Source organism: Peromyscus californicus, unplaced genomic scaffold, assembly GCF_007827085.1.
Source record: "Peromyscus californicus insignis strain IS unplaced genomic scaffold, ASM782708v3 Scaffold_15__1_contigs__length_86483966, whole genome shotgun sequence".
Lineage (NCBI taxonomy): Eukaryota > Metazoa > Chordata > Mammalia > Rodentia > Cricetidae > Peromyscus > Peromyscus californicus.
The window spans coordinates 39,171,023-39,184,633 of NW_026294447.1; the positions used below are offsets into that span (position 1 = coordinate 39,171,023).

The window sequence follows — 13,611 nt, forward strand, 5'->3', positions numbered from 1 at the left end:
TTAATCCCCTTGCCCCAGTCTCCTGAGAACTAGTGCTACAGATTTGCGGTTGGTATTGGTTTTCGCCATGGTATGAATTGAACAGTGTCTTTGCTCTTATCTGCTTCTGATATACCTTTTCATTTCTCTGGGATCATCCAGAGATAGTTCCTGTGGTAAGCTCACTCAAACTTTGTTAGAAAATACCTCAGGTTTACCTCTCTTCTCAAAATATTTGCCTAGACACATAAATCTAGAATGAAAAAATATTTTATTTTTGTCACACAGTACTACAATATTAATTATTTTCTGGACTTTACTGAAAAGTAATACATTAATTTAAAAGTCTTGCATATTCATTTTTGATATTCTTTCATTTGCCTATGATGAGTTATAGTATTGTTTTGGTTTGTTTGTTTTACCTTGCCTATGGATCTTTTTTCTTTTTTTGTTTTTTTGTTTTTTGTTTTTTGTTTTTTGAGACAGGGTTTCTCTGTGTAGCTTTGCACCTTTCCTGGAACTCACTCTGTAGACCAGACTGGCCTCGAACTCACAGAGATCTGCCTGTCTCTGCCTCCCGAGTGCTGGGATTAAAGGCATGCGCCACCACCGCCCTGCCTAGAACTGTGGGTTTTTTTGTTTTGTTTTGTTTTGTTTTGTTTTCCTGGATCTGGGGACCAAACCCAGGGCCTTGTGCTTGCTAGGCAAGCACTCTACCACTGAGCTAAATCCCAAACCCTCTTATGGATCTTTTAATAAAGCAGTTCATATTACTTGACTATGAAAAATCCCCAACCTTTTTAAATATTGCCCTCCCTGTTTTTTTTTTTTTTTCTGTACTCTCTAGAGGTTGTCTTAATAGATGCATGTTGAACTTTTCTTTGCTCTTTCGTGAATTTAAGTTCTTATATTTTCCTGAAATCCTTTTCCTTGGGTGCTGTAGTTGGAGAAGTTTCCCTAGTTTTGTCTTCTAGTTCATCAATTCTCTCTCTCTCTCTCTCTCTCTCTCTCTCTCTCTCTCTCTCTCTCTCTCTCTCTCTATCTATCTATATATATATATATATATATACATATATAAAACCCAACAATGTAGTAGGAAGGTTTCTCCGGTTCCACCAGGCCCCTGTAGTCCCATGGCCTGCTTATAAAATAATCACTAAGAAGCTTATATTAATTATAACTTCTTGGCCATTAGCTCAGGCTTATTAGTGACTAGCTCTTACACTTAAATTAACCTATAATTCTTATCTATGTTTAGCCATGTGGCTTGGCACCTTTTCTGAGTTCTGCCTTGACATCTTGCTTCCTCTGTGTTTGCTGGTTACTCCTGACTCATCCATTCCTCTTCCTAGAATTCTCCTCATCTGCTTGCCCCACCTATACTTCCTGCCTGGCTACTGGCCAATCAGCATTTTATTTATCAACCAATGAAAGCAACACATATTCATAGCTTGCAGAATGACATCCCCCAGCACAACAACTACATTTTTCTTTGTTAACTATGTTACATTTTCAAAAGTTTGGTTGTTTTTGAAGTCTGCCAGTTATGACCTATTTTTCTCTAGTACTATAATTTCTTCATTTCAACCATACTTATTTAACTAATTTATTTTATAATGATAGATACTGTAACATTTTTGGATTTCTTATTCTCCTAGGACAGATTATTATTAATAATGTAATATTTTATATTATATGTAATAATATGTAATTATATGCAATAATAATACTACATTATTTTATATACTTATTTTATATTGACTTATGTTGCCATGGGAGTTATAAATGCCTCATTTCAGAAGAATATTTAAGACTATCCAGCTTATTCTGACAAAGATATGTTATTCTGGTAGTTTGAATGTAATTGGCCCCCATAAGCTCAGAAGGAATGGCACAATTGGGAGGTGTTGCTTTGTTGGAGTAGATATGGTCTCATTGGAGGAAGTGTATCATTGTGGAGGAGAGCTTTCAGGTCTCATATATACTCAAGCCATGCTCAGTATTTCAGTCTATTTCCTGTTGCCTGTGGATCAACGTGTAGCAGCTCCTTCTCCAGTACTATGTCTGCCTGCATGCTGCCATGCTCCCTGTTATGATAATAATGGACTGAACCTCTGAAAATGTAAGCTACCATCTCAATGAAGTGTTTTCCTTTATAAGAGTTGCTTTGGTTATGGTATCTCTTCACAGTAATAGTAACTCTCACTAAGACAGAAGGAGCTACATCTTGAACCTGCAGGCAACAGGAAGTAAACTGAGACACTGGGCAGTATCTTGAGCATAGGAGATCTCAAAACCCACCCCCACAGTGACATACTTCCTCCAACAAGGCCAAACCTCCTATGCCACTACCTATGAGCTTATGAGGGCCAGTTACATCCAAACTACCAGTTATATAGCATTAAACTAGTTGCTCTGTCTCTACATCTCAGGTTCTCTAACTTACATATCCCCTAAATACCTAGCTTACTGCTGGTCTACAACCAGCTGCTGAGAAGAGTGTCCTTGTGTCTGTTAGAAAAAGAAAAATGGGGCTGGCCAGAAGATTCAGTAGGTAAAGATGCTCATTGCCAAAACTGAGTACCTGGACTAAACCCCTAAAACCAGTTCTAGCAAATTATTCTCTGACCTCCACATGCACGCTATGGCACACACACACACACACACACACACACACACACACACACACACACACACGACATATAAAAATAATTTTAAAAAGTAGGTCTGCTTTGTATCCCGGAGTTTTTCAGACTTAGGCCTTACTTGAAAAGCATTCTTTTTTATTTATGTTTGGTTCACCAAGGTTCCCTGCTGAGAGGTAAAGGACAATAGAGCTGAGTGATCACACTCTTTCCATAGCAATGGACTTTTCACCACTGAACAGAGTCTTCTTAGATCACAGGGACAGCAGATGTGTAGGTGTTGCTAGCAGGGAAAAAAACTGCTATCTAAAATAGGAACAAAATTGCTAATATGTCTTGAGAAAACTTGTTCTGCATACAATAGTAAAAATGAGGCTCTCGCACAATAATACTGTTTCTTTTATAGCCAGCTAAGTTTCCTAACCCTAGTGTATGTAGTTTAAATTAACAAGGAACTTACAAATCTTTGCAGCATCTAGGATGTAGAAGTAGTAAGCAGAGAGCTCAAAGAAAACTTCATAGGCATATAATCTCAAATTTGTAAGGGAAGTTACATACCTCACCCATTCACTTCAGGTTCTTGTCAGGTATCTACAACTTGAACATTCTCTGCGATGGAGAGCTCATGCATGGCCTTGCAAGATACCCATTCTGATTTTGCACCAGCTCCAAATTTTGATGTTTTGGGTCAGTGATAGAGCAAACAAATTATATCACTTGGAGGTAGAGGCAGTCAAATCTCTGAGTTCCAGGTCAGCCTGGACTATAGAGCAAGTTCCAGGACAGATAGGGCTGTTAGACAGAGATACTCTGTCTTGAGAAAATAAAAAAAAAAAAAGAAAGAATGAATGTTTCTATGTTTTAGAGTCCACCCTTCTCCTGACAAACATGTATATAAAAGATGATATCTTAAAGTATATCTCTCTCTTTTTTTTTTTTTTTGAGAAATATCTACTGACTATTTCCCATTAGGTTTCGGATTGTCTTAAGTTTGAGATCAGGGATATTATTATCTGATATTCATCTGTAAGAACAGTGATTTTTCCAAGGCTAAGTAATTTATTCAAGGTAACAGTTTAAAAAAGAAGGAAAAAGAACATGTACTTATGTTGCCTGACCCTAGAACTTAAACAATCTGCCTCTAAGGTCAAACCATTATGTTTAATTCATAATGTTTCTATGAATCACATAGGGTACTAAGCTATAAACTGATAACAACAGGATGTGACAAGTGTTAACACAGCAGTGCTGTGGGATGATAGAAAAGGCCAGGTAACTCTGCCTATTCAGAATGGAAGTGGTAGATCTGAAAACATAGATATCGTTGATATTGAAGTAGTATATCAGTGCTGTCGCACCTATTTTCAGAATAGCCTGTTCTATCTCTGATATAAACTTTCATTTCAGTACCCAGCCACCAACTTCCCCAACAGCTCTGAGATGTGCTAACCCTCATTGTCACTGAGCCATGCCCTTATTACCCATCATGCAAACATTCCCAAAGTACTGTTCAGATAGCACTGTTCCTCCGTTAGGAGTTTGTTCATGCCAGGAACCTTCAAGATTTCTCCGTTATATGGATTTAATGTGATTAAATCACTAGACACATACCATTTAACTGTCTGTTTCTGTCTGTCTCTCTGTCTCTGTCTCTGTCTCTGTCTCTGTCTCTGTCTCTCTCTCTCTCTCTCTCTCTCTGTGTGTGTGTGTGTGTGCGTGTGTGTGTGTGTGTGTGTGTGTGTGTGTGTGTGTATGTTTTGTTTGTTTGTTTTGATAATTCTTGGATTTGAACCTAAGGAGTCATCTGTGAGAGGCAGGCTTTCGACCACTGAGATTGTTTTTAGAAAATTAAAAAAAAAAAACTTTGTTGATTGTTTATTTTAGATCACTGCCTCTCTTAGTTTATGTATTCTTCACAGAATACTCTTCACAGAGAGTGAGTAGAATGCTTGAACAAGGATATTTCTACAAATAAATGAAAAATAACAGAATAAATCAACAAAAGTAAGGTGGGTAAGTAATAGTATGACTCTTTTGACTCATTATAGAATTTTCATAACATCTTAGTGCAGGAACATGGGCATTAGAAATAAAAATGAGACTGGATGTGTGTGTTTCCTGTGTGGTTCCTACATGTTTTTTGCACTTTCTCCACCTGTTCTCCCCTTTCTCTTCCCCTTTCTTGTCTTTCATTATCCTATGGCATACTTTTCTTGTTCAAAGAATGAAAATGTTGACTCCTTCCTGAATTTCTCAGGCATTGACAATTTAACATCCAGGGAGGTTTGCCTCTGGGAAGCTGTAGGTAGATGATTATACCCTACATTAGTAACTTCTTTAATCTAGATTCCTCTTTCCAATTTCTACACAGTCTAGGTAAAACTCATATAGTGAACATTCATGTACAATTACCTCTTTGAATATATGTTTTCTTTGGATCCTACAATGTCCTCTGATATTAATTATTAATTATTCTCCTGTTGAGGAAGCAAGTTCAGAGAGTTCAAAGTTGCTCAGCTTCAAACAGGAATGCATGGGATGTGAACATCAGTCTCCCGATTTTTCATTCACATGTTATCTTGTTTGGGAATCCCTCCAGGGTCTTCTTTTTCTCCATAGGGTAGATTAACTCCATTATCTAGTGTGTGTACCTGATTTATACCTTTAATCTCTCCCTTGATGTGGGGTATATGGTATGGTATGGAGTTCCCTAGGTTTTAACCTTTTGTAGCACTTGCTTCCTAAGCCCTGAACGCTCTTCCTCACTGGGTCTTTTGGATTTTACTCAGCATCTTGTCCTAGTAGGCATAAATCTAACATTCACAGAGTAAAGAAATGGATGCCCCACAGTGATAGACAAGGGCTGTGGCTTCTTTCTATACTGAGTAGAACCCTAGTTCAGAGGTTGACTCATCAACATTTTAAAAAAGACTATTAAATGATAATGAAATTCTTCATGGAGTCAATGGAAATTAATAAGCATTAGGAAAGTGTGCCTTTCAGGGAGAAGGGCAATTAATTAGAACTTATTATACATTTGAGAGAAGACAGTGAGAAAATGAAAGAAAAGGACCAGAAGAGTCTTTGCAGATCCCAAGGCCAACTGAGTTCCTGTAAGTGCCCATCCAGCCATAGAAAATAATTACAAAACAATACTGGGCATCAATAGCTGGTATTATCCAGTTCTGGGACAGACTATACGCTTTATTAGTTTAGAGCTGACTTGAAAGACAGATGTAAGAAGGATGTGATGGAGTCTTTTCTACCAAAAGTGTACATGGACAAGTCAGCATACTGGAAGTACCTGGAAAGAATTTCCACCTGTGTTTTGGGGTTGCTGAGGTTGCTCCCTAGAAGATCTATAATGAATAGCAAGGGAGTGCTAGCTGCAGGGATAACTTCTACAGAGTCTCCTGGAGAAAAGGAGGCTAATAATAGAATTATTATGGTCATCATTATTATTGACACTGATCATTTTCTGTATGTCAGGCTCTGATGATAAATACTTCACATGCATTAGCTGTTTGACTCTACAGATAGTTTATATGAGGATTCTCATTTTAAAACAGAAAAGCTAAAGCAGAAACTGGCCAAAGATTGTCTCAAAACTTACACAGCAGCTAATAATTAGGATTTGAGTTTAGGTTTCCAAAGGTGTATGAAATCTCAAGATGCCTTCTAACCCTTTGATTGGGTAATATATCCTATAGACATGCAACTGAATGACTGTTTCGGGTTGGAGGCTGCTGCTCAGGGGTAGAGTGCTTGTTTAGCACATTCAAGGTTCTAGCACTACACAAAAAGTATTCTGTTTTTATCTAACAATAATTCATTTTATTTAATTCCTCAAAACTGGATAGAGATTTTCACGGTGATGAGGATGAGAAGTTTGGATCAGTGATAGCGAGCAGCAGTTTAGACTAACACATATTTATGACAGATCTCGATAGGAAGAACTAGGCCATGGCTTTGTGTTAAAGTAAATAATAATCATAACCATAATAACTATTTAATAAATTATTATTATTTTATTTGGATTTCAAGGGGAATTAGCTAAGGGACTTTTCATGCTTTTCCTTGAAGATATTTATAAAAATTTGAATGCTATAAATTTCCCAACCCCATTGATCAAACTCAAAAGATTTGGAAAATGTAACAGAGGTTTTGCTCAACATTTAAAAGCCTGATATTCCTCCTGCAGCCACAAGGAGGACAGGGGAATGATGATGTTCATAAGGAGGATGCCTTAAAGAAACAGGCAGAGGAGATCAGGCATGCTCAGAGTGGTATGGTCATAGACAAAACATATTCTATTCGTATATCAAATTCTCAACAATGAAAGGTATATTCTCAATAATAATAGGTAAAAAATACCAGAGCAGTCTGAGCATCCTCCAAGCTACACATTTATACAAAGAGCTCCTGTCCTTTTCATTTCAGTCAAATTCATTTAGGAATGATATTTAAAAGAAAAAGCTTTCTCTTTTATACTCCCCAAAGGGAAACATACTCAAAATTAGCTTTTTTTCCTCCTGGATGGCTTTCTTAAATAAATGAATGGATGAGTGAATTATGTGGCTATAAATAAATCTCCTGATATATAATAAAACAATGTTCAACTGCTTTATGGTGTCACTAGAAGAACCCTCAGATATATTTATAGCCATGTTAACAGTCACCTGTATTTCTTCTGGACTTTTATTTCACTATACATTATCAGAGTTCAGTTGGGAGAGGGTGATGTTTGTGTTTTCTCCTCCTGAACTGCCTGTTGGAGCTGTGTAGAGACAGCAAGCAAGGATTTCTACGGTTTATTTTTGGAAAAAGTGGGTCTTCACCTAATAATGGCTTGGGTCTCACAGAAACAGGCTGTGCCCATGCTCTCTGGTCTTTTGAAGTCTGAGATCACATTAGATGTGCCAGCAGTGGCGAACTTGACAGGTATTTCCTGCTGACAGCGAAGTGGCACGTCAGAGCCTATCCAACTGAGAAGAGGCATGTGTAGAGATAAAATGCACCATGAGAGATGATGGACAAGGTAACTTCACGCCAGGTATCTGACGCCTGACACATTTAAATACAAGTAGGGGGCTTATTTTAGAAGCCAACCAACTCCTTATACTGCTTGTAAGCTGAAGTAAGGAACAGAACAAGGTAAAGAATTAAGAGGAAAGATTTTCTTCCCTTCCATCTGGATTGACCCATAGTGAGAGAAGAGAAAGGAAATTAAAAGAGCCAGGAGAGGAAGTCTATGATGGCAAACTCTGGAGTTTAATGTCCCCGAGAAACTCAGCTACTGCCTCAGTAGATCCAGCTACAACAGGGGTTTACACACCACATTCCATTCAGAAATGCAAGATTCTACAGAGGTCCATCTGGGTTTCATGAGGGGGATATTCATCAGAGGTTAAAATGGATCATTCCTATGAAATTATGCATCTTCAAATCTGGGGTGAGCATAAAATCTTCAATTTTTCTCTCCTTCTATCTTAAATGTGGACTCCCTTCTCCCTCTGTTTGATGTGCCTGAGGTTGCAAATAAAGGGGCCCACTAGAGGAAAGAATGCAGTAGGAAGAAGGAGCACCTGTGTTGATCAGTGATGAGTTTTTCCTGCGATTCTAGCAGTATTTAGAAAATATCAACATATAGCCAGAGATAAAATTGTCAATATATGTCAGCCTAATATAAACTGCAATAGACTGAAAAGAATGGGAGGTAGAAAAGACATATACATAAGTATGTGTTGACTAGAGGGAGGGATGGGAGGCATGTGGAAAAATTAATAGTGTATTAAATTGGAGAGGGATATGTGGTTTATCAGAATGACTGTGGCTTAGCTCTTTGGAGTAGAAGAAGCAACAGAAAGCAGCCTTGGCTTGCTTGCTTATCTGATTAGCCCTCTCCCCACTCAACAACACCCATAAATGCAATCTCCCTCCTTGGAACCCACAACTGCTTCTTCTGACATTTTGTGAGTAGTAAATAAATAAGTTATAAGAATGAGACAGAGAATGAATAGTTCCAGCTGTAACACACCAGCAGTGTCTGCAGATTCCATTCTGCATCAAGGGTTTATTTTCCCTTTATAGCCTGGCAGAGAATTAATTGGAATGCCCATCTAGGCTTTCCTTGCTTCTTTGGGATGAAGTCAAAACAGTCTTCAGTATCCAGTGCCAACTTGCAAAAGAAGGAGATGGTGAGATGGATAAATATTCTGCATATCAACTCCAGAAGGCTTGTCTCTGGGAAATCAATGTCACTAAAGTCAGATAAATGGGTCAGTGAAACTTCTAGTATGAGAGCTAACAGATTCTAAGACTTGGTCGGCAATTGGCTCACTGGGTTCATTTATTCAGCAAACATTTACTGAGATCCTGCTACTTGCTACCCATATGCTGCATACAGAGGATGCAGCGGAGAGCAGGACAAAGGTTCTGCAGTCAGAAAGCTTACCAGTTTTCTTTTAAGGATACGGACCATGAACAGATGAGTCAACTCCTGCAAGCCAACAATGCTGCAAAGGAAACAAATCAGACAACGGAGTAGAATGGCCACCAGGGGTGGCAGTGTCTAATCTCAGGTGAGAGGCAGACAGACCCTTCAAAGAAATGACATGGCAAATGCATCTGATAACGGTGGGAAAAACCTCCCCCGTAAGAAGGCCCAGGAAAGCCCTAACAGGCTTGGGTTGGTAAATATCTACATTCAACCAGCATAAAGAAGGTCTCAGAGAGTAGAGGGAAGGAAGTCGGGGACATCTAGTTGATGGAGCTGGCATACACATCAGAAGCCTGGTCATCTAGGTCCTTTTAAGGCCTTGGGACAGAGTTAGAGCAAGTTCCAAGTGTAAACAGGAATCCTTTGGGAGAACTAAATCAAGTCCTATGCCAGAGGTACTGTATATTTTCTCACTTAAAACTCCTGATCTCCTGAGGAGGGAGGCACTAGCCACACTTTACGGAGGAGATTTGAGCACCCCCTATTCCATACCCACCTTTGCTGTAGTGTTCCTAAGTCCAAGGTGCTGATGAATACATTGTGTTTGGATGCTTCTACCCAAAGCAAGAGAATACGTTGTCAGCAGGCCATTTCCTGGGCTCACCCTGGAGCTGTGAGCTCAGGGTACCTGTGGGCATGGGCAGACAGATCTTTAGGAAACCTTGATTTTTTTTTTTTTTAACCAGAATTTCAAGTAACTAGCACAAATTCTGTTAGTGTTGGAGCCTGAGGGTTGGATATCATCATCTATTGGAAGCTACTTTCTCCATAACTCCCTGGGATGTCCCAAGGATGAAAAGCATTCTTAATTTCTGGTCTTCATACTCATTAGGGAGTTTGAATGAGCATAAATATACATAAATGTATTACAGGTGCTATATGTGAGCATCTTTGCTTTAAAATAAAGAAAACCGTGTGTGTGTGTGTGTGTGTGTGTGTGTGTGTGTGTGTGTGCCCCTACCTCCCTCAGAATCAAGGTGCATGTTCAGGGCAGAGTCACTAGCTAGCTAGTGACTATCTGAGCTAGCAACGCTCAGATAGAAAGGATCTGCCTGGGAAGGTGCTCTTGGAGTGTCCATGTGCTCCCACTCAGTGGAGGCAGGGGAAATAGTGGAGAGATAGTGTCATTGTTTCCTGAAAGGGCTCGGGGCCAGCCCCTTCTGGAGTCACAGATGGCCATGACAGGAACTGCACACCCCATCCACTCCTGTCCTTCCCCTTTCCAAACCCCTCCCTTCTTACCCCCTGCCGCCACCACTCCCCCACCCCTGCTGGCACATCCTACCCAGAAGATTTAGCTAGTAGTTTCTGATGCCCAACGCCAGGGAGAATCCACCTGCCTGAAACGGCACCTTCTGAACAAGTCGGGACAGGCCGGCCACTCCTTCCTTTGCGTGCCTACTTTACTGTCTTTTGACTTGAAGACGATACCCTCTGGGTCCTGAATTCCAAGAGCGTTCTGTATTAGGTGGGTGGAAGCCACCTCGGAGGGCAGACTGGCAGCCCCTCACCCTATAGAGTCCCTGGGCTACCCACCCCACCCACCACCTTTACTTCTGAGAGAGATAACACGGATTCTATCACCTATCCATTGACCCAGCAGTGGTGTCCTGGCTCTCCTGTTCCGTCTCAGCAGAGACACGCGCTGGAGAGTGGCTGCCCTAGGCACAGCAAGAAAAGCCGGGCGCCTACCTCAGGCAATCCAGTGTGCCTGCAGACTTTGGGTTTATTTTGGCTTGGGGATACTTGGGTTGTGCTGTGGCCTGGATCTCCCTTCCAAAACCTTCTCAGCACCTTGATCTCCGAGTTGGTTTTAAGGATCCTGGGGGAGAGGAGCAGGAAGGGAGATCCAGGCAACCGGAGCAGTGGATGCCTGTGTGTCTGCCGCGTGCACACCAGGCGGGGTGGGAGCGAGGGAGGGAGAGTGAGGCAAGAGAGCACCGGCTCAGGCGAGCCAGCGGGTGCGTAAGAGCAAGGAGCTAGCCAGCCAGCGTACACTTGAATGGGGAGGGTCAGGATTCCGGGCGGCTCCACCCCTCCCTCCTCCCGAGCCAGCCAGTCCCTCGGCAGAGCACACGGGCAGCAGTGATTTGCTCTCCCGAGTGCGCTATTTGCATATGACTTGCCCATTTGTGAATTTGGCTCCCCAACTCCTTGCTTCACTTCACCTGTGCCTCCCCAGTTGCGCTCACTTTGCCGGCGCCGCCGCACCTCCTGGCCACCTTCGCTGCCTGCGGGGCCACCTCCTCTGAATTAAGCCCACCTTGCTCCTTTCCATCTCCTGCCACGTTGGTTTGGGTGGCTAGCTCAGTGCTGTTTCTTTTCCTCTGGTTCTTCTTGATCTCTTTCTCTGGCTGCTGCTGCTGCTGCTGCTGCTGGCTGCTTTTTCAACCCATTGGGAACCCAGGACTCAAGCGGCTGCACCATGGCGCTCATCCAGGACACTCAGGGTTAACAACCTCCGAGTCCTTCCACGGAGACTCCCGGGAGTGAGTGAGAGAACTCTCCCACCGACAGCCCCCCTTTTGCCTGGCAGTTCTGCATTGCATCTCTTGGAAGTCAAAACAAGAAAGGAAAAAAAGAATGTCCAAACTCCTTGGATGTTGGGATAAACTAGCGTGAACCTACTTGGGTTTTTTTCTGCTTTGTCTTTTTCCCCTTGGTTTCCACCTTTCCCCGCGTGGCTTTCCTGAGTATGCAGTTAAAACATCGGACTTGAGGTACATAGAGAGCTGGAAGAAGCGTCGCTGGTCCTTCCCTGAAATGTGTGACAAGCCGGGGCTCTCCAGGAGGTTTGCTGTACCTGGGTCGACTCTCGCATCCTAAATTCCTCCTCCAGGGGGAAAAAAGGCTTTGCCGTATCTTTTTAAAAATCTTCAGCTTCTTTTTGTAGTTTCTTTTTTCTTTCTTTCTTTCTATTTTTTTTTTAAAACAGATTCATCATTGCCCCGCAAGCTCTTATTGCTTCCCCCATCCCCAAATTGGACAACTCTTCTTCCTGCTATGATGGGCCCCCGGGCATCATGAACTTCGTTATTGCTCACTGGCTGGGATTTAAACTGCCCATCTGTAGTGGTCCAGTGCGTTGACCATGCACCTGAGAATCCACACAAGACGGAGCCCTCCTCGCCGGCCGGCCTGGACGCTTGGGATCTGGTCCCTCTTTTGGGGATGTATCGTCAGCTCTGTGTGGAGTTCTTCTAATGTAGCCTCCTCCTCTTCTTCCTCTTCTGCGGGATCTCACTCTCAGCACGAGCATCATTTCCACGGCAGCAAGCACCACTCTGTGCCTATTTCTATCTATCGCTCCCCTGTTTCCCTTCGAGGAGGGCACGGTGGGTCTCTCTGCTCTTTTATCTTTTACGGGGGCATTGCAAATCCTTAACCCAGTCGTCTTTCAGGTAGGGTCAAGGGTGGGGACAGCAGGAAAATTCAATTTAAAACGAAGAGAAGGCTCGAATGTGCATAAGGGGAAAATCCTGTCACTTTCTCCTACTGGCAAATGCTGTTTGCTCTCAGCCACCCACTTCCCAATAAAAGGTTCTCCGCCCCTTGGCTCCCTTGTTCGTGGCACTGCAAACACACTCTCCACCCTTTGCCACCTTCTACTTCTCCCACCCCTTGGTGGCAGGCAACTCAGTCAGACAAGTCCCAATGATGCTGCACATTGAAAAGTCACTCATTCACCTTGCGCTCACCCTTCCTTTCTCTGGTCTTGTTTTTTTTTTGGGGGGGGGGCTAGTTGTGAGGAAATAGCAGATAGCAGGTCCTTTGGGGCTAGAGCCTGGAGTTGACAGGACATCTATAAAGTTACTTGTGTGGTAAAGGTCTGGGGAGAACAACTCAGTCAAAGACAGCAGAAAATATAAGTCCACAACCAATGGCTGTTGTTACTCATTTGGGGCAGCTTTATATTTTTTTCTGTGTGTTCGTTGGAGGGTAGTTATCCCCTAAACAGCATGTCTGATATCGCCCACTACAAGAGACTAAGGCCGTTTTTAATTTACCCTGTGAATTATAGCAACTTTGATTCAGCATTTATGCAGATGATCTTTCAGTTAACGTCAGTATGAATGGGCTGGTTCACACAAGCCATGCACGATATATTTTGCTTCAAACAACCCTCTTTGCCTCATAGTTATCGAAGGAAGAGACCTGTGGTTCATAAAAATACAATCAGCTCTGAACAGGCTCCCTCTAAAAGGCTGATGTCTGCAGCTAAGGGAGGAGGAGCTCGCTGTAGTAAATTGTTCCAAGAAGTGTTTACTATGCACTCCACTCCGATGATGAGGGGAACGGGAAAGGCGGAGAGAATGCATGAGCAGCCTTTCACTGAGCTGTGCTATGAACCTCTCTAGGGGCCCTGCCATGGCTTGTATTTTGAGGCATGCAGACCCCATTAGAAAAGCAATTCTTTCCACCGCCTCCTAGCCGGAGCTCCTGCTCCAAACTGTCTGTCGTTTTAAGTGGAAACACATTGAGAGAATG

At 42.2% G+C, this 13,611-nt stretch overlaps 1 protein-coding gene across 34 annotated transcripts in view; it reads left to right on the top strand.

The window, feature by feature from the left end:
- The window catches only part of Nrxn3 (neurexin 3), a 1,637,399-nt gene that overhangs the window by 1,078,487 nt on the left and 545,301 nt on the right, over positions 1-13,611 (top strand). Inside the window, exon 1 of one of the 34 annotated variants that reach the window (XM_052738675.1) lies at positions 11,245-12,458. The exons of 28 other annotated variants lie outside the window; for them this stretch is intronic. In XM_052738675.1, coding sequence (XP_052594635.1) covers positions 12,215-12,458 — 244 coding nt within the window. In that variant the 5' untranslated portion in view covers positions 11,245-12,214. Of the gene's footprint in view, positions 1-11,244; positions 12,459-13,611 lie in introns of those variants that run through there. 5 more of the 34 variants (XM_052738681.1, XM_052738671.1, XM_052738673.1 and 2 more) reach the window with 5 other exon arrangements.